Source organism: Thalassophryne amazonica, chromosome 13, assembly GCF_902500255.1.
Source record: "Thalassophryne amazonica chromosome 13, fThaAma1.1, whole genome shotgun sequence".
NCBI lineage: Eukaryota > Metazoa > Chordata > Actinopteri > Batrachoidiformes > Batrachoididae > Thalassophryne > Thalassophryne amazonica.
In genome coordinates, this window is record NC_047115.1 from 19,535,517 (window position 1) to 19,557,542 (window position 22,026).

The 22,026-nt window shown below is 43.4% G+C and overlaps 1 protein-coding gene across 1 annotated transcript in view; it reads left to right on the forward strand.

Annotated features, from left to right (window-relative positions):
• LOC117523329 (calcium/calmodulin-dependent protein kinase type II subunit gamma-like) overlaps positions 1-22,026 on the forward strand; it is a 212,723-nt gene that overhangs the window by 125,748 nt on the left and 64,949 nt on the right. The window contains exon 7 of the mRNA XM_034184812.1: positions 2,134-2,236. Within this exon, the coding sequence (XP_034040703.1) occupies positions 2,134-2,236 (103 nt within the window). The remainder of the gene's footprint in view (positions 1-2,133; positions 2,237-22,026) is intronic.

Below are 22,026 nucleotides of genomic sequence, written 5' to 3' on the forward strand. Positions count from 1 at the left end.
ATGTGTCAATGTGAGAAAGAACCAGATCACATTGGGGAAACTTACACATGCACCTGAAGAACAACAAAACTCTGAAACTGTCTGTCTGTTTGCACACCAGAGGCAAGTACTTTGTGGGATTATTTTGCATGTTAGTAATCATGATCTCATTTATGTTTAAGGTGCCTTTCTTATCAACCACTGACTTTCATTGTATTTGTTATTTCATGTTAGATATTTCCTACACTTCATGAACATATCAGGAACAATCAAAATTTGTCAGTTACAACAACATGAGAATATTTCATATTGGCACTTTTGATGTGCAGAAATTGTAAAAGTGGATTTAATGCCCAATGTATGTTACCAAATCTTTGACCCCCAGCTGTATAATGGGTACTGGCCTTGACTGGGGAAGCAACCTCAGTCAGACCAGCGTCCAGCCAGATAGGAGACAGACTCTCTCAAAAAGTTGGGACAGCATGGAAAATGCTCATTTAAAATCAAACGACAACAGAAACCCCAAACCCAGTGTTTCTTATATTTACTTTCACTTTTATTTTATCCATTATTTATACACATTGTTTCATTGAGACACAATTTATTTAATTGCAGATAATATGAACCCAAGATATTTAGTTTTGTTAGGTCAACTTAATTTAATTTGTTCATATACAGCCATTCTTACATTACAGGGCTGCAGCACATTCCAAATTGTGACACTAAAGTATTTACCACTTTGTATTGTTGCCATTCCACCTCACAACACTTGAAATATGTTTTGGCATTGAGGATACCAAGTGATGAAGCATTTTGAGGAGTAATTTTTGTCCCATTGTTCCTGTAAACAGTACGGGGTCGTCATTGCACTTTTTCATTTTAAAATCCTCCACATATTCAAAATTTGGGGATAGGTCAGGACTGCGGGTAGGCCACTCCAGGATCTGTACCCACTTCTTCCACAGTAATGCCATTGTCATGTGTGCAGTATGTGGTTTTGCATTGTCTTGTTGAAAAATGCATGGACATCCCTGGAAATGATGTTGTGTTGAGGACACCGTCTGTTACTCTAAAATCAGTGTACTTTTCTGCATTAATGGTGCCATCACATAAATTTTAATTATCTTTGCCAAGGGCACTGACACAACCCCACATCATGACAGCCCCTGGCTTATGGCTTGTTGCTGATAACAGTCTCTGTGGCCCTTTTCATCTTTGGCTCCAGCACACACTGTATCCATTTATTCCAAAATAGATCTGGAATACTGATTCGTCTGACCACAATATGCGTTTCCCCTGTGTGATAGTCCCACCTAGAGTACTCTGATTACAGAGAAGTAAAAGCCAATTTTGGACAAAATTACTTAAGGTTTCTTTTCTTGCACAGTAAAGATTTAAGTGGTATTTGTATGTAAATCGGTATTGTAGTGCTTGAAAAAGGTTCCCAAAGTAATCCCTTGCCCATGTGGTTGTATCAGTTATTGATGAGTAATTGCTCTTGATGCAGTACTGTCTGAGGGACTGGAGAACATGAGTGCTCAGCTTTAATCTTGTGCCCTTGCTCTTTGAGCAACTGAATTCTTCTAGATTTCTTGAATCTTTTAATTATGTTATGCACTGTAGTGAGAGGAACGTGTAGATCCCTTCTAATCTTTCTTTGAGGAGCATTGTTTTTAATAATTTGAATTATTCTGTCATGTATTTGTCAAGCTGGAGATGCTATGCTCATCATGGCTCCTCAAAACCTCAGCCTTTCATGGATATTGATTTTGTACCAAATGATGGTTACAATCACCTGTTCATGTCACCTGTTTGAAATAACATCATCTATTTAATCATTGTTATTATTTTACCTTATTATTGGCCCTAAATTTCCCCTGTCACAAATTTTTTGGAATGTGTTACAGGCCTGAAATGCAGGAATGGCTGCATATTAATGAATAAAATGAAGTTGACTCAACAAAATTTGAAATATCTGGGGTTCATGCTGTCTGCAATTAAGGAGAAGTAAATGTATGAATCACTACAAGTTTTGTTTTTGTTTTATTTTGTTGTTTTTTGCATTTTCAATACTGTTTCAACCTTTTCTGATTTGGTTTTGTGTTTTGTCTTAAGCAACTTTATTTGATGTGCTATTTTGTGTGTGTCCTGCAGCCAGAAAACCTGCTGTTGGCCAGTAAGCTGAAGGGAGCAGCAGTGAAGCTTGCAGATTTTGGTCTGGCCATTGAGGTGCAGGGAGACCAGCAAGCATGGTTTGGTAAGACATACAATCTTGTACAAACGTATTTCGACAATAACACACAATGTTTTAGTAATTTTTACCTCTGTACACCAAGACAATAGAATAAAAATGATGCACTCAACATGTGCTTGTGGTGGAGACTTTCACTTTTAACTTAGTGAGTGGAACAAAAACATCACATACTATCACTTAGGAATTGCAGTCATTTTTATTCACAGCCTCTCCATTTTCAGAGCCTGTAAGTAGTTCTATCATTCTATCATTCTATCATTTCTCCAGGTGTGGCCTGATCCCTCGTTTTTCAATAGCACGTTAAAAAAGTAAAATAGTGGAATTGATTCCAGTGACTTTGCTGTTCAATGGAGAAGTCATTATGAGGTGGCCAGCTTAGAGGAAGGCCAGCTTGGACTTTTTCAGAAAACATATAAAATATAAAATAAAATTTAAAAAACCTGCCCAGTTCAGAAAGCTCTTTTGGACAGATGAAACCAAGATTAAATTGCACCACAGTGATGGAAAGACAAGAGCATGGAGCAGAGGAACGGCTCATGAGCCAATCATATGTTAAACATGATGGATGCAGTGTTGTGGTATGGGCATGTGTGGCTGCCAGTGGAAGTGGGTCACTGGTGTACTGATGATGTGACTGCTGATGGAAGAGGTGTCATGAATTCTGAAATGTATAGGACAATACTATGCTTATACACCTGTCACACTAGAGCACCGAATTGCATGAATGCTGTATGAATTGAAATTCGAACGACAGTTGTACAATCTGTGCTGCATTTGAACTGCACTTGAACGCCTTGTATAGCATTCCTATCCGGCAGTCAGCACATTTGTGTGGTGCTCGTGCTGGAAAACATCCCAATGGGCATGGAGTCAGTCCTTACCGCATTCTTACTGCTGTAGGAATGGACAGTCAAATGTCAGTTGTGCAATTCGAGCTGCAGTCAAACCGCATCTGAGCTGCAGTCAGAATGCATTTTAGCTGCATTCGAATTCCTTGGACAGCATTCGTGTGGCACTTAGGGAAACACCCCACATTGGCACGGCCAGCACGAATGTAGAGAACAGGCACACTACTGTCGTGGTGCATTCGAACTGGAGAATATTCGTACGGCGGTTTCTACTGCTGTGTGACTGGTAGTTCAAATGGCGTGCAAACTGGCATTCAAAAAGGCAACCCACCAGCATTCGAAGCAGTCTCATCACGTTGCCACATCTAGATTGTGCCCCTGATGAGCTGGACCCCTCCCGCATCCTGTTCGGGTGCTCAAGGAAATATTGCAATGTGCAAAGTCTGTGAATTCATCATGTGAACATTGCACAATCACACCGAATACATCATGTATCACAGCGAGTCAGCACGTCTCCGTGACTGCATTGATGCGCACTGCAGCTGTGTGGACGGGGTCTAACAGCCATGATCACATTGATAATACAGGTGAATCCTCTGACACATGAGATGGACTGACAATGGTGTGTGATTACATGCTCATTCCGGACATTATACCGCGACTACAGGCGCTGCCGTCAGCGAGTCAGTGTGTCTCAGAGCTGGCTGACCGACCGGGCTGTCACTGTGACGCTGAGCATCACGTGCCGTGTTTGACTGTGACCATAAAACAGTTTAAAAGCCAGAAAATAAAAGATGACAGGTTGAATCTATGCCCGGAAAAGGAGACTGTGGAGGGTGGAAAGTTGGGGGCCATTTGCGCTCTGGATTCCATGCATGTGTGTATGTGTGTATCAGCGTGGGCATGTTTGGATTGGTTGCCACTGGAGTGGCGGCATGATCTGAGTTAACACACACTTAAGGGGAAAACTTCAGTACCAACAAGCGTTGCTGTTTCATTTGTATTTATTATTTGAACTTTTATTGAAATTCTCACAGAGAAGCGCTGCGTAAATGCAGCGCCGCATTTTGGATTTGAGAGCACAAAGAATGTTGTATTGGTTGCTTTGCAGTGGTTGGTGGTGGTGATGCTTTCAAAATCCCCCCTGCCGAAATGTTACACAACTGTGCAGACTGTTCTCCATCCTTCCCTGTTGGCTAATCGGATATCTGCGCTGAATGTCACTAGTAGTTTTACCAGCTCCAGGTTACCATCAATGACAGATTGGTGGCACGCCATCTGTCCTTCTGGGGTTGATGTTGAATTTGCAGTTTGTCATGTTTTGCAGCAACGAGTGCACCTCCTTGGTGTCGCTCGCAACACATTGTGGGTATTCGTACACGGCTATACGAATGCCTGTCCCATAGGAATGCAGATTGATTCTGTTTGTTTTTCCAATTTGTGTGATTTGTACAGCATTCGTGCTCTAGTGTGACAGGGCCCTTAGATTTGGCCAAATGTTGCCACAGTGATGGGACAACACTTCACAGTGAAAACGGGTGATGAATCAAAACATACTCCCAAAAATACCATACCATACCAACTTTATTTATAAAGCACCTTAAAACAGCCAGTGCTGACACAAGGTACTATACACGACAAACATAAGACAAATTAGAATCCAATAAAATAAAAATAAAAAGAACCACTAAAATGCAATTTAAAACATCAAACTAAGCCTTGTTTGTGTCAAAAGCCAGGGAAAAAAGATAAGTTTTTAAACAAACTTTAAAAATGACCAATGACGGTGCCTCCCTAACACCCAGAGGCAAGCTGTTCCACTGTTTGGGAGCAAAAGCAAAAAAGCCCTGTCCCCTCTGAGCTTTCTCTTCAACCTCTGCACTTGCAGGAGACGCTGGTCAGCTGACCTGAGAGACCGACTAGGTGCATAAGGCTGAAGAAGCCCAGAGGTACGATGGAGCTAGACCATGGATTGACTTAAAAACGAACATAAGAATTTTAAAATGGACCCTAAAATGAACCAGCAACCAGTGAAGTGCAGCCAGGACAGGAGTCATTTTGTTAATAATCATCAGCCTCGTTTTGGTGCCGGGTCTGAGCCCAGTTTGAAAAAAATAAACGCCCAGTCTTTAATCAAAGAAATATGGTCCCACTTTCCTCAAACCGGTGAGTGTCAGTGCTGAACTTCATTTTATACCTTTGTTATTGGGCACGTCCAGACTGGCCTGGGGGTGGGTTTTTAATGGGAATGCATTGTGATTGGACGGGATGTTGTGTCCGATGTGAGCGAAAGTCCATTATTATACGATGTTTATTACATGTAAAACCATACAAAAGCATTGGGATTTTGCTTTTGTCAATGACAGTCTAGGCGAGTTTTACTATACCTATCAATAGATACTAACATGAAATTAACAGTGTCAGCATCATGACCCCGAGCAATCCTCAAGCGCTATAAATCTATTAAATATAATAATAGAATGTCCAGTAAACCCATGTGAGAGCATATAAAATATTAAAAAACATCCATGTTGTGTGTGTGTGTGTGTGTATGTATATATATATATATATATATATATATATATATATATATAAATGTGTGTGTGTGTGTGTGTTGTGTATGTGGTGATGTACAGCGCGAGCTAAATTGACTTTCTGTCTCACTGGTGTTTCTTGACTCTGTTTGTCTTGTTAAAAGTTTTAAGAATGTTTGGAGGCGAAAATACCCAACACCAGGTACTCAAAGTGACCTAATGGGGTGTTGAATGCCGTCTTCCATTCGTCTCCCTTCCGGATCCGAACCAGGTGATACGCATTTCTAAGATCCAGTTTAGTAAAGATTTTGGCTCCATGCAGGGGGGTGAACACGGAATCTAATAATGGCAACGGGTATCGGTTGCGAACCGTAATCTCATTCAGCCCCCTGTAATCAATACATGGACGAAGCCCGCCATCTTTCTTGCCCACAAAAAAGAAACCTGCCCCCATCGGGGAGGTGGAGTTCCGGATCAGCCCGGCAGCTAATGAGTCCCGGATGTAGGTCTCCATTGATTCGCGCTCAGGTCGTGAGAGGTTGTACAGCCTGCTGGACGGGAACTCAGCGCCTGGAACCAAATCAATGGCACAATCGTACGGACGGTGCAGGGGAAGGGTGAGTGCCAGATCCTTGCTGCAGACGTCAGCAAGATCGTGGTACTCAACTGGCACTGCCGTCAGATTGGGCGGGACTTTGACCTCCTCCTTAGCCTGGGAACCGGGAGGAACCGAGGATCCTAAACACACCCGATGGCAGGTTTCGCTCCACTGAACCACCACCCCACTCTCCACGGATCAGCCTTCCCATTTTGGCCCTGTGCGTCTCCCTAACAACATCAACAGGGGGAGCTGTTGCCCCACAAAGCGCTGCGGCTGTGGAGCGTGGGGAGGGCGGCCCCTTTTCGAACCCGGAACGGAGAGGGGCGGCGCGTATCCGGTCACGTCCTTCGCCTCGCTCCCGACGGCGTTCCTCTAACCGATTGTCTAATCGTATAACGAGATCAATAAGCCCGTCTAAATCCCGCGGTTCGTCCTTAGCCACCAGGAGCTCCTTTAGGACCAACGACAGTCCGTTTACGAAGGCGGCGCGGAGGGCAGTGTTATTCCAGCCGGACCTCGCAGCCGCGATGCGGAAGTCGACTGCATAAGCAGCTGCGCTCTGGTGCCCCTGTCTCATTGACAGCAGCACGGCTGAAGCGGTCTCTCCTCTATTTGGGTGATCGAACACTGTTCTGAACTCCCTCACAAACCCATCATATGTCAGAAGGAGCCGTGAATTTTGCTCCCAAAGCGCTGTAGCCCAAGCGCGTGCCTTGCCGCGAAGCAGATTAATTACATAAGCTATTTTGCTCGAATCAGTCGCGTACATGACAGGACGTTGTGCGAAGACGAGCGAACACTGCATAAGAAAGTCCGCGCACGTCTCCACACAACCTCCGTACGGCTCTGGAGGGCTTATGTATGCTTCCGGGGAAGGTGGGAGGGGTCGTTGAATGACCAGTGGAACGTCACTGTTACGCACAGGGTCGACAGGAGGGAGAGCCGCAGCAGCGCCCTGAGGGCGCGCCTCCACCTGCGCGGCGAGAGCCTCCACCCTGCGGTTAAGGAGGACGTTCTGCTCGGTCATTAAATCCAACCGAGCCGTGAAAACGGTGAGGATCCGCTGCAACTCACCGATCATTCCTCCTGCGGGCGCCTGTGCACCCTGTTCTTCCATTGGCCGTTCAACAGCCGGTTGACGCCCCTCGGGATCCATGACGTTGGCCGAGATATCCTGTTGGGAAAGTGTAAGTACACGGACCCACAACAGGGGGCGCAAATGAACGGACAATGGAATAGGTCAAATAACAACACTTTACTGTTGCGAACGTGCACAACAAACTCAACAGATTACACAATAGATCAGAGGTCAAATTACAAGGTGTCGTGTGGGCAGGCTCGAAGATAGGAGACGCCTGTCCAAAGCAGAACCGGAACCACACGATTTCCTCCGCCACCAGACCCCGGGAATACTGGAGCCGCCAAGTCCCGAACTCCCAGGTGACCACTGCCTCCGCGTGTCGGACCTGGTACTGCTGGCGAGGAACAAAAACACAATTAAACGTGGGTGCGTCTGCACCCAGCAATCTGCACGGCAGGGAAGCTACCTCCACCTCTCGTTGGAGAAAAAGTCTGTTATCACTCACAAAAATCACAAAAAGGGCTTTCTATCAAGCAGTCAGGCTGAGGATATTACCTTTCAGGTAGAACGATATCTCGGCAAAGAGGTGGAGATGACGTCTTGCTGATATACCGATGCAGATCAGATGAGTGGTGACAGCTGTCACAGGTGATGAGTGTCAGCTGTCACCCCGGCTGCTCCTGTGAGGCGGCAGCGCCCTCTGGTGCCTGGAGCCCGCACTCCAGGCAGGGTGCCCTCTGGTGGTGGTGGGCCAGCAGTACCTCCTCTTCAGCGGCCCACACAACATTATAAGTAAGAAGAAGAGTTTTAAATTCTATTCTGGAATTAACAGGGAGCCAGTGAAGAGAAGCCAATATGGGGGAAATATGCTCTCTCCTAGTCCCTGTCAATACTCTAGCTGCAGCATCTTGAAACCCTTGTTGTGTCTATTTGTGCATCCAAATGCACAGCAGCCCATCATTTTCAGTGAATAAATAAATAAAATAGCTGGATTTACATGCAGATAGATTAACAGCGAACACTATTTTGAACCCAAGATGGCACCACAAGTCACGTGACCGATTTTTTTTTTTTTTTCGACTTGTCATATCGCCACTCTCTCTATCAAGGCAGTCTAATTAAGTGAGTATTCTGACTGGAGGAAAGTGAGTAAAGTGAGTATTCTGATTCAGAAAGTGAATACACCAAGTCTTCTGTCTGGGGAAATTGAGTAAAGTGAGTATTCTGAATAGTAAAAGTGAGTAAAATGTGCATTCTGACAGAAAATTGAGTAGCGTGAATATTCTGAAGTGGAAAAGTGGATATAGTACATATTCTGACTGGTAAACATGGGTAAAGTGATCTGACTTGGAAAGCAGTCGAGTGATTATTCTGATAGGTAACTATGCATTTTCTAATATGCTGAATGCACTCTTATTTTGGTTAGACACAGAATAATGGCATTGGACTTTCAGAGTAATTACTCTGACCTTGTACCGGGTTTTCCAGGTGTCATTCTAGTTCACAAAGTAGTAATAATGATATATTGTTTCACTGCTGCTTGCCATCTAAGATGGCATTAATGTTTTAATGAGTGAGTGTTTCCACTCAGATCCACTTGTACTCTGTGTTTTGTTTTTCTTCTTTTTTTTCTAATAGCTGTGGAGATAAAAGGAAAGAGACATAAAAGCCATTACTAGCAGTACTGGAATTGTTGATGTTGTAGAAACTGTGTGTGCTGCACCATCAGTTTGCTTTATGTCCCTGCTGCTTTAAATTTATTTTTTCATTTATTTTTATTTATTTTATTTTTTTTTTGCAGGGTTTATTTTGTGTGTATGTGTAATCAGAGTGTAAAAAACGCATAAAAATATGTGTGTAGATTGAGTCAGTACTCCCAACACAGCTCTGCTTACTACCCTGTATCTTGTGCTCTTTTCTTTAATACTGTATATGATACATCCATATATGTGAATTATGAACATAAAAACAGTGCATGTAATGCATGTGTGGGTACTCGCAATATTTACTTTCAACAAGTGGAGATGTCCGTCAGCTTACTTTTTGTCTGCCATGCACACACACACACACACACATAAACTCACACGGGCGTGCACAGACATAAGCTGCCCATCTGTCCCATGAGGCTAGCATCTGGTGGGTGGCAGGGGTGTCCCGTACGAACTTGACCTTATGCCCTACAACAGGATATCCCATCGACTGTAACTACCCGCTGTGTCTGTTCTACAGCCGATCTGTCTGCAGCTGTATGGGAAAGTACACACATGGGCGTTCTCCCCTTGCCATTACAATCACTAACTGGACACTGATTGTATTAAGGTCGGACCCATAAGACTAATCTACTAAGTGCAAAAAGCTTGTGCTGAATATTGTGTGAGCTGTCGTTTGTGTTTGTGCTTAGCTACCATGTGCACGTTTGTATCCATTGACAGCCCTTTTCTTGCCTCTTAGCCTGTCTTGCCACTACCTCACTGCAAAAGCAATCTAATTATTTTTCTGTTGCTTTCAGAAGGCATTCAGGTTGATTTGAGTGCTTGCTAAATGGCAGGGTTCGTAGAAAGCTGTCATTATGATTAGAACAGGAGAAGCAACAGACATAAGTCAGTGCAGTCTTTTAGAAATGACTAAATCAAGGTATGTTTAAGCAATTTGTGTTAGCAATCCAATCCTAAAATTTGGACTAGTGTTCAGAACAAATGTCTTTTGAAATCAACTTTATCAATCATGTTGCTGACTTTTTGTATTTTTTTTGTGTTGCCTCTTTATTGCCACAGATCATCAGAAGCTGGAGCGGGAGGCAAGAATCTGTCGTCTACTCAAACATCCAAACATAGGTGAGTTTTTTTTTTAAATAAATGTAAAGGCATTTATAAAGTTGTGTAATTTTAAGCATCAGTATGCTTAAAACATTATAATGCAGCAGTTCTCTTGTTTAACGGCGTATCTCTTTGGACTTTCACAAAATTGACAAATTTAACTTGTGTTGAATCTGGCAGATTATTATGTTGCATATTGCAGCAAATTTTATTGCTTGTAATTTTTTGCATTTTGAGGGACTTCTATGGCAAATATACCGTAGTGACTTTGATTCCAGATATTTGCAGTTGACATGAAGGAGTAAGTACATGCACAAGATTTGAAATTCATGCTGCAAGAAATATACCTCTAACATAGTTATGATTAACTGTCAGTTTCCCCACTGACTCATTTTTGGAAAAAACAAGTAAAGACATTGTAGTAGCTGAAAACGGCACTTATACGCATGTAAGGGCTCCTTCACACCATAGTGCGATTAAGTACAACTCAGGGCGACTCACATTGGAACAGGTCGTATGAGCGAACCACGAAACATCCCTCCGCCGGGCAGCCGTTTGCAATGCCCTGCGATGGTTCATGCACACAGGAACATAGTGCCAGCAGCTGTGCGATGTGGTTACACATCGTGCAGCTGCTGTGAAGAAAAAAATAAATAAAATAGATGCTGCAACGGTTTCGTGCATGCGGGAACACAGCAGCTTTTCACAGTAGCTGCGCCATGTGGTTACTCATTGCGCAGCTGCTATATGAAAATAAAAAAATAAAAATTGCTGACTGTTTTCGTGTTAACACTACGAATGGCCACCCATTTTCCAAGTGCCATGCGAGCAATGTTAGATGTTCGTGTGTGTCAGCTGGAATTTAGCCGACACCTACCGCGAGAGGGTTCGATGGGCTCTCACAGCCACACTCTGTCTTTCTGATGCTGGTGTGCGCAAATATTTGTAGCAACAGGTGTACGAGGCGTTGGCGGCAGCTATGATTACATGTTTTGCCTATGATTCCTGCTTCATGCGCACTTTATACGCAATTCAACCAAATTCGCACTATGTGTGAAGGGGCCCTAAGGGTTGTCTTCCCTCTCTAGCAGATATCTGGGGGTGCTTGGGAGCATTTTTAGTCACGAATGAAGGTCTAATACTTTTCTTCAGCTCCATAATACTATCAGCGTATATGGTGTAGCAGTGATTTGACCTTTTGAACAGTATGCTGGGAAACTCAGTTTCCACAGTGTGTAATGGCGCCCTGTCTAAAGATTTTAACCCAGGTGGGTTGAAATCCTACATTGTTTCCAGAACAAAGTCATTTTGGGGTATCCCAAATGTTTTGTTTTTTGTGTTTTCCACTGCCCCTAGTTGCTCTGGGCACAGCAGAGCCAAGTGAGATCCGCATTGGGATACGGCAGAAATTTTATGCTGGATGCTCTTCCTGACACACAGCTCAACTGTACATGGAGAAACCTTTTTATTTTTTTAAAAACTATATGGATTTGAATCATGTGCGCTTGCATCAGCCAAGCTTGAACCTTCTTGCGCATGCGTGAGTTTTGTCACCCCTTTCGGTTGCATCATTTGCCTGTGGGCAGGCTTTGAGTGAGCACTGGTCCACCCCCCTCGTCGGATTTTCATTGTCAGGAAAATGGCTGAGCGATTGGAGCAGCGCTGAATCAAATTTTCCAGAAACTGTGAGAGACAGCCAGCTGGAAACCATTTGGAAGATTCAGACGGCTTTCGGTGAGGATACTCTGGGCGTCACAGAGATTAAGGATCATTACAACTGGATTAAAGATGGCCCACAGCGGTGCAGGGCACGCCGCGCTCCGAGTGGCCATCGACAGGCTGAAACGACCAGATCATTTCCAAAGTGAAGGCTGTGTTGATCCAGGACGTCGTCTGACTTCCAGAGAAATTGTGGAAGAGGTGTACATCAGCACTTTTGTGGCACATTCCACTGTTACAGGAGATTTTGTAATGAAAGACGTGCGGAGGAATTCGCGCGTCGGGATGGAGCCGCTCATGGCGCACAACAAAAAACACGTCCGTGTTGTGTGGGCCGCTGAAGAGGAGGTACTGCTGGCCCACCACCACCAGAGGGCGCCCTGCCTGGAGTGCGGGCTCCAGGCACCAGAGGGCGCTGCCGCCTAACAGGAGCAGCCAGGGTGACAGCTGACGCTCATCATCCTTGACAGCTGTCACCACTCAACAGGATCAGCATTGGTATATCAGCCAGACGACATCTCCACCTCTTTGCCGAGTATCGTTCTACCTTGAAGGTAACGTACCTCAGCTGGTTGTGAGATAATAACCCTTTGTGCTTGAGTGTTTTTTGTGAACTCTTTATTCGACGAGAGGAGGATGGTTTTCCACCGTACCTATTGCTGGGTGCACACGCACCCACTTCTAACTGTGTTTGCTCCTTTCCAGCAGTACCAGATCCGACACGCGGAGGCAGTGGCCACCTGGGAGTTCGGGACTTGGCGGCTCCAGTATTCCCGGGGTTCGGTGGCGGAGGAAATCGTGTGGTTCCGGTTCGACTTCGGACTGATGTCTCCTATCTTCGAGCCTGCCCACATGACATCTTGTATTTGACTCACTATTGTAATCTGTTGTTGTTGTGCATTTTCACAACAGTAAAGTGTTGTATTTGGCTTTATCCATTGTCCGTTCATTTGCGCCCCCTGTTGTGGGTCCGTGCTCCTACACTTTCCCCAACAGTCCGTGTTGGAAGTCTCACAGGACAAGTTGTGACATGCCCAGCTGTTACTCAATTTCTCGGATACTCACTTGACTGAAAAGCCACCGATAGCCGTCTGACTCTTCCGAATGGTTTCCACCTGGCTGTCTCTCACAGTTTCTGGAAAAATTTGATTCAGCACTGCTCCAATCGCTGAGCCATTTTCGTGACAATGAAAATCCGATGAGGGGGGTGGACCAGTGCTCACTCAAAGCCTGCCCACAGGCGAATGACGCAACCGACAGGCGTGAAAAAAACTCACGCATGCGCACGAAGGTTCAAGCTTGGCTGATGCAAGCGCACATGATCCAAATCCATATAGTTTTAAAAAAAAATGAAAAGGTTGGATAGTTTTCTAACAGATCTCGTATGTCCTATATTCCCTTTTATGTTGGAAACTTACACGATGATATTTTATTTATTATTCACTTATTACTTACTCACCCACTCATCTACATTTTTAGCTGTACAAGCTTGACATTGTTACTAGTGCAGGTAATAATAATAAATTGATTTGTATAACGTGTTTATTAGAAACCCAGACACTTTGCAAGGATTGCATAATATCACATTAGAAAACACTCAAATATAAGTTATCAAATATTAAAATCAGTTCTAAACAGGTATGTTTTTAGTTAGGATTTGAATGTTAACAGGTCAGGATGGTATGATGTTTTGAGTTCCAAAGGGGAGTGGCACCTATTCTACCCCAAGTCAGGTGCTTGGTCCTGTGTGGAATAGTGAGGAGGTTGCGAGATGGAGTGTAGTGGAGTAAGTCTGTGAGATAACAGGGGGGCTGGATATTGAGGGCTTTGTGGATGAGAAGGAGAATTTTGAACTGGATGTGCTTAAGTACCAGGAGCCAATAAAGATTCTGGAAGGGCAGGGGTTATGTGGTCTCTATGGGGATGATCACCTGAGTTCTGGATATAGGGAAATTTATTGATAACGTTGGAAGATGTACCATAAAGAATATTTTTTTGCAGTAGTCAATTGTGGATGTGATGAAGGCATGAATCAGTGTTTGAGCTGCTTAGAAGGTGAATGATGGACAGAGATAGCTATGCTTTTAAGGTGGAAAAAGGCAGCCGGATAATCCAGTTGATGTAATGAGGTCCCTGTCTGAAGACGATCCAAGGTTGCAGATTTGCTGAGGGGTAACAGAGTGCAGTTGTCAACAATGAGTCAGACATTTTGGATGGATTTGATGAGGATTTTGATAATGATGCTGATGTCAGATTTTCCCAGTTTAGTTTAAGAAAATTGGTTTGGGCTCCGCAGAGTGGCTGGGCGCTCCCTTAGAGATAATAGGGTGAGGAGCTCGGTCACTCGGGAGGAGCTCAGAGTCGAACCGCTGCTCCTCCACGTCGAAAGGAGTCAGTTGAGGTGGCTCGGGCATCTTTCCGGATGCCCCCTGGACGCCTCGCTGGAGAGGTGTTCCGGGCACGTCCCACTGGGAGGAGGCCCCGGGGAAGACCCAGGACACGCTGGAAGGACTACATCTCTTGGCTGGCTTGGGAACGCCTTGGGGTCCCCCGGACGAGCGGGGGAGGTGTGTGTGGATCGGGAGGTCTGGACGGCTTTGCTTGAGCTGCTGCCCCCGCGACCCGACTCCGGATAAAGCGGAAGAAAATGGATGGATGGATGGATGGATGGATGGTTTGAGGGGTGGTGGCCAAGTGGTTAATGCACTTGGTTTCAGTGCAGAAGGTTCCGGGTTCAAATCCCACCCCTGCCACTTCTCCATGTTATGCGGAGTTGCGTCAGGAAGGGCATCCGGCGTAAAAACCTATGCCAATTCAACATACAGATCCACCTCGGATTTGCTGTGGCGACCCCGAGTGTAAACAAGGGAGCAGCCGAAGGGACTTACCAGTTTAAGAGAATTGGTTTACATCAAGGATTTCATGTCAGTGAGGCAGTCGGTTAAAGCAGAGTGTATGGTGGTGGTGATGGATTTGGTGGAGATGTACAGTTGGATGCCGTCAGTGCAGCAGTGAAAACAGAGGCCATAATGACGGGTCATTTTGCTGAAGGAAAGTATGTATAGGATGACAATGGAAGAACAAGCACAGAACCCTGGGGGAAGCCTTAAGACAGAGGAACAGTGGAGGGTGTGCAGTTGTTGTTACTGATGAACTGTTGGTTTGCAAGATATGTCCTCAGCCAAAAGATCACAGTGTTAATCCAGAATTTAAGTGAGGATTTGAAGCAGACAGAAAAACTGTATGGTTAATGGTGTCAAAACATGCAGTCAAATCAAGGAGGATGAAGATGCTGAGGTGGCGAGAGTCTGAAGAGAAGAGGAGGTCATAATGGCTTTAAGAAGGGCTGTTTCAGTACTGTCTTGTGACTGGAAACCAGGTTGAAATGGCAGTTCATTGGTGATGAGGTGGGTATTAATTAATTACCTCTGCCAATGAAGTTGGAGGAGGTTATATTTTCTCCCTTGATTGTTATTGTTTGTGACCAGCCTGGAGCCCACCGTTTTTCATATCATTATGAAAGTTTTACTGAAGATTCATATCTAATAGGCAAGAAGTGGTTCAATTTTCAAGGTCATAGGTCAAACGGCAAAGTCAGGAAAAATCTTTGGAAATTGAAAAAAATCCCTATCTTTAACATTGAACGAATTTTCAAAAATTCATAACTCTTTCAAAAAAGATTAAATTTCTTTCATATTTGAGAGCATTATGTAGGATGGTATCCTTTATTGACTGATCCAGATTTCACATTTGGTGACCATTTAAATTTTATATTGAAAACCCCATGTAATGTATAATTTACATTATATCTTAATCTAACATGTCCCAATCACTGTCATATCTGAAAGTGAAGTGCAGGCTGGCACTCCAGTCACCTGACAAGGTTTGATCTGGATCTGATCCAGATTGTGGATTTTTTAGACATCTGAATTTAATATTGAAAAGCCCATTTGGTGTACATTTGCATTATATCTCAATCAAAAGTGCCTCAATCACTCTTATTTGTGACAATGAGGTGCAAACTAGATCTTGATCTACATCTGATCCGTATCTCAGCTTTAGCAGATATTTTATATTAACATTAATCTATATTTTGTTTTATATTTTCGCTTATGAAAAGTCACTTCCAAGAAGACTGACCTTAAATTTTTTCCAAGGTAAAAATTTCTGGAATTGGAAACTAGTGAGCACTGTTGCCTCACAGCAGGAAGGTCATGGATCATTTCCCACCTGTGGCCTTTCTGAGTGGAGTTTGCGTGGGTTCTCTTCCGGGTGCTCCGCTTCCTCTCACATCCAAAGACATGCAAGCTAGGTGGATTGGGAACTTTAAATTGTCCGTAGATGTGAGTGTGGGTGTGAATGTGTTTGTTTGACTACATGTGGCCCGGTGACAGACTGGGGTCTTGTCCAGGGTGTACCCTGCCTCACGCCTATGACTGCTGGGATAGGCTCCAGCCCCATGACCCATAATTGGAGTAAGCGGTTGAAGATGAGTGAGTGAGTTAAACTAGTGCTGGCTACGAACGCGGTGCTCTAGTTATTCTTGAAAAAGACAGATTGTGATTTGTTGTGTGGGCGCTGAAGAGGAGGTACTGCTGGCCCACCACCACCAGAGGGCACCCTGCCTGGAGTGCGGGCTCCAGGCACCAGAGGGCGCTGCCGCCTCACAGGAGCAGCCGGTGTGACAGCTGACACTCATCACCTGTGACAGCTGTCACCACTCATCTGATCTGCATCGGTATATCAGCAAGACGTCATCTCCACCTCTTTGCCGAGATATCGTTCTACCTGAAAGGTAATATCCTCAGCCTGACTGCTGATAGAAAGCCTTTTTTGTGATTTTGTGAGTGATAACAGACTTTTTCTCCAACGAGAGGTGGAGGTAGCTTCCCTGCCGTGCAGATTGCTGGGTGCAGACGCACCCACGTTAATTGTGTTTTGTTCCTCGCCAGCAGTACCAGGTCCGACACGCGGAGGCAGTGGCCACCTGGGAGTTCGGGACTTGGCGGCTCCAGTATTCCCGGGGTCTGGTGGCGGAGGAAATCGTGTGGTTCCGGTTCTGCTTTGGACAGGCGTCTCCTATCTTCGAGCCTGCCCACACGACACCTTGTTTTGACCTCTGATCTGTTGTGTAATCTGTTGTGTTTGTTGTGCACGTTCGCAACAGTAAAGTGTGTTATTTGACCTATTCCATTGTCCGTTCATTTGCGCCCCCTGTTGTGGGTCCGTGTACTTACACTTTCCAACAGATTTTCTTATTGAACACTTTTTTCCAATGATTCTAGTTAGAATCCTTTTTTGACCATTATGTGATATAGTCCTGGAGGAGGCAAGTATTGACAGTGGATGGATGCAGTGACGTGCGGTCAGGTGAGGCTATGCCTCGCCTGTCATCGTGGAAGGAAAAATGTAAAATGAAAAAGCAAATTAAATGGTTATATTATCCAGTGATTTGTAGTATAAAGTTATTATCCTTTTAGCTTCATCAATTTTAGATTATTTTTAATTCAAAATTGCTGATTTTTCACATTTGCCATTCAAATACTGAGATGTGTTATGAGGCAGCAGTGTGCATTGAGACTCTGTCTCACTGTCTCTTGTAATGTCACTATTAAAATGGTCAAACACTTTGGCTTTCTTAACTTAAATTCCATAGTTTAGCTGATGTACAATGTACAGTGTTTTTGTCAGCAACTGTATGTGTGTATAACTTGTTTTGTGTGCTGAGCGATCAGAAAACGGATACAAAAAGGCACCAGTTGAGGCACGCAGTTCTCCTGTCTCATGTTAGGGGGCACTAGTGAACCCAGGGATTCTTCTTGTAGTAACTCCTCAGCTGCAGAATAAGTGACAGCAAGCGACAAGTGCAGCCGTTCATTTATTTTACATAAGAATGGAGGATTACATATCCAAACTGAAACAATTTTATAAACTGGACTTTCATCGATGCTGGAGGTAATAATTAAAGGAAGGGCAGTGGGACAGAAGAGCCGCTCTTTTCAAACGGAGTGGGACACATGTAAAGTCTGGCTTTGTGGACGGCCAGCAAGAAAATGTCTTTTTCTGCTGCCTTCTTTTTTCAACTTGTGACTGTCTGGACTCAGATGGGATATTTTGACCTGAAAAATTTCTCATCAAACACAAGTGGTCTACCACTCACATTCAAAGCCAGAAAGGACACCTTTCTTGCCTGGCAGTGATCTCCGCTGTGACAGAGAGACTTTAAAACTGAAGGAAGATAAGGAACACTTACAAAAAAAGTCATTGATGCTTTCATTCAGAAGGAGCGGCACACGTGGACTTCATTTATAAGTAAAGGTAGGACCATAATAACATTTTTTAAAAATTAAATTAAATATTTTGTATTTTATAAATGAATTGTTTTAGAAACCCTGGATTTTTAGTGAAAAGCTATAGTGGTTGCTGTTTCTTCATCATTTGGCCAGTGTTTGTTGTCCTGGACCTTTAGGGTGAAATCCCTGCCCCAAAGTATATAGTGGCGCTCATTAGGTATGACGTGGAGGCAGATGTCCAGAGTTTATTGAAAACAACAGAGAAGAATTACGATTTTCCTTTTCTGCTATTTTTATTGCCTAGGATATATGCCATGTTACAGGAGATAAGTGTACAGGTCCACTGGAGATTTCAACCTTATATAGAAATAAAAGCTCAGTGAAGTGAGGTTCTATGTCTCCTTTCTTTATGTTTCTGTCTGTCTCTAATCTATGCTGGCACAATAGTGGTTTTCATGCCTACTTTCTGGTTGCTTAGTAACAGTTGACGGGTTCGACTGTATGTTTGGCCACTGAACAAGAAAAGTAAGTAAGGGGAGGGGGGATAAATGTTACAGGGCGTGCACTTTGATGACGACTGTTAATCTAGAAAATACCAGGTGTGGTTTGAAGCTGTAAAGATGAATAAAGCCTGTTAGCACAGTGTTAGCAGGTGTCAGGTTTTCAGAGAATTTAATTTGCTTGGGTTTTTTTTCCTGTCCTGCATTTCAAACCAATGTATTGTACATTGTTTGGTTTTTTGTTGTTTCTTAAAAAACACCTTGACATGAATGCTTATACCATTTTATGCCAATAGTAGACTGTTATACAACATATTCAGAAAGTAAGAGCTGATATAATGTGTTTCCGTTAGTAAGATGATGCTGCACTCAGGCCTGGGATGTACCATGGTGCTGTGCATCTACATCTACTACACGACAGAACTGTCTTTGATCAGATAACAATCATCCCCACTTCTTGAAATAACCATTTATCTTCCAGCAGGTGAAGCGTTCGCCTTTCCTTGGCCATGGGCTCCTTTCAGCCCATGGATGCTGGATCATGCACAGAGAATGCAATTGATACTCCTCTTCTAGTTCTCTCTAAGGGCCCTGTCCCACTGGGAGAGGATAATTGCGCATGAATTGAGTATACAAAGTGTGGGCGTTCGTTGTCGTCCGCAACAAAAATGACAAATGTCCCAGTATGAATTACGAATATTAATAATATAGCGAATATATGATGAACAATCGCGGTTATATAATGCATGTAGTGAGGAAACTGATCCGACACATTGAGATTATCACGGCAGTATTACGGGTGTATTATGAATGCATCGCGCACATGTTGCGCGTGCACGGCATCTGCATTGCGGTCATAAAAGAAGCGCACTCGGGCCGTCGGCATCACTATTCACACCAACAATACAGGCTCTGGAGCATTTGCTGGACTTGGACAAGTTGATCACAGAGTTAATGTTCATGTTGTCATGCGAGGGTTAACTGTTCATGAGTTTGGGAGCGGGAGGGGAGAAACCGCTCGGGGTGTGAGACGGTTTTCTTTTTTTTTTCTTTTTTTTTGAGTGAGTTGTGGATAAACAGCAACTCTTCCTTTTGTTGGTGTTAAATAAAAGTCCTGGATTGCAGCAGCTATTACTTTGTGGATCTACACAGCCGCACCGGTACTGACTGGCAGGTATGTCGCTTTCTGCTACATATAGTACTTTGGGTTTACGTGATGTCTTGTTATGCATTCACAGATTGTCCGCAAAGCAGATGTAATAAAAATGCTTTATTCGTGGCCAATTTGTATGCATTCGCTACAACATATTTAGTTTGTGATGTGGACATGATAGGCACGATATATATCTGTTTTATACACTGTCCTAGTCCACTGCCAAGCCGCAAATCCCCGTCAGTTGCGGATATCAGCGGTTAACAGCAGATATACAGTGCATAGAGCAAGTATGTATTGTGTATGAATTGAGTATGTAGGAGTATGTAAGGCGGATGTCATCCGCATCCAGATTTTTGAACAGCTCAAAAATCCTGGCTGCGGACATGCGTGCCTCTGTCTACAAGCATCCTGCATTTCAAACAAAAGCAATGCTGTGAAGCTAAATTGATAATAAACTGTATGAATTGTAATACTTTTCCTCTATATTTCTCTATTATCAACAGAGTGTGGAAACTTATGTTTTCTGGCGATGCTGTGATGAGTTGTAGAGCAGAATTTTCTCTTTTGATTGTTTTCTGGAGTTTTTGCTTTGGGTTGTTAATCCTTCACTCAACATGTGAAACAGTTGAATTACAGTCAGAGGACTGAATCGACCAGACTGCTTATTGTCACAACACAATCTGGTTACTTTGTCTGTGTGCTTAGGATCATTGTCCACATAACATTCACTCAGCTGACACTTTTATTCAAAGCGCCTTAAAAGTGAGAAATCACAGTCAAGCTGAAAGGGGAAACAGTAAATACTGTCTTTACAGTTTAAAGGAGACTTCTGCATAATTGAAATATCATCATTACATGCACGTGCAAACCAATGAGTGATGAAAAGTGTAAGTAGATACCAGAGGTCCAACATGAGAAGGTAAGAAAAGTAGAGAGAGAAAGGGAATGCGTGGTAAGTGTGAGTTAAGCATGTCAGGGTTGTTAAAGATTTTAGAAGAGGAGGTACTCTCTGGGGTTTCATCCCTGGCTCTCTTAGCATTTCATAGCTTATTCCATCACCAGGGGACAAATGAGAATGTTCTGGATCACTTTTGTGTAATGATGGCAGTACCAGATGAAAATGTGGCAATTGTTTACTTAATTTGATATTTAAAGGATGATTCTTGGCTCCCAGCTGTCACTCAGGTGTTAGAAACTTACTCTTGTGTGTGAAACTAGTTCCAAGCTGTTTAAAATTTAAAGTTCTACCATCACACAGACATAGCAATTTTATTTATAGCTCTGGTTGGATATTAATTTTTAAGTACATTTCACCTAATTGACCAATTTTAAGTGAAACCCTTGTCTGTGTCTGCCTCTCACTAGTACGCCTCCATGACAGTATCTCAGAGGAAGGCTTCCATTATCTGGTCTTTGACCTGTAAGTACCCTCATTCGTGATGAAAACTCTCCATGTAGTCAAACTTGTTTACACTTATATTTGAAAAATACATTAGTATAACAGCACTTGATATCACAGCTGGTCATGTTTGGGAGTGCAAACTGGTGCTGAACATTAAATCATCTACAATTTCACAGAACTCTCGGTCCAGACCGGCCCAGTAGGTAGATGTGTCTATCTTTATCTCCTGAAAGTAAAACATTCAGTCTTTAACAGCCAGATGTTATGTGGCCACCTCTTTGGGCCCATCACTGGAATCCTTCCCCATAGGCACCTTCCTTTGTTAGAAATCTTGTTTTGAAAAATTAATTCAGTAAATCAGCATTACCGGGCAGCCAGAGCAGGTGTTAAAATGCACCATATGCTGAAAATGGCAACAGAATAATTTTAGCAATCCTCTTTTTAAAATTATCACTATGTATTAGTAGTCTGAAACGTCTGAAGAAATGCGAAATATGTAATTGTAATGTAAATGTAATTGTTCCTATTATCTACATTGATATTGACACAACTCTGTGGCTGTCTGAGAAGTCAGCTCTAGTCACTTTTTATACTACAAATTTCATGCACGGAAAATAGTCCCTACGGAAATAATAATATTTTTAGAAGTATATGTTTTCTACTTTGTGTGTGTCTGCCTGCAGGGTCACTGGAGGAGAACTATTTGAGGACATTGTGGCTAGAGAGTATTACAGTGAGGCTGATGCCAGGTACAGTATGTTATCGATGAACTGTGCTTTTGTATGAGATACTACTCAATTTTAAAGTAAGTAATTTCCTTTGGGATTAATATTAATATTAAAC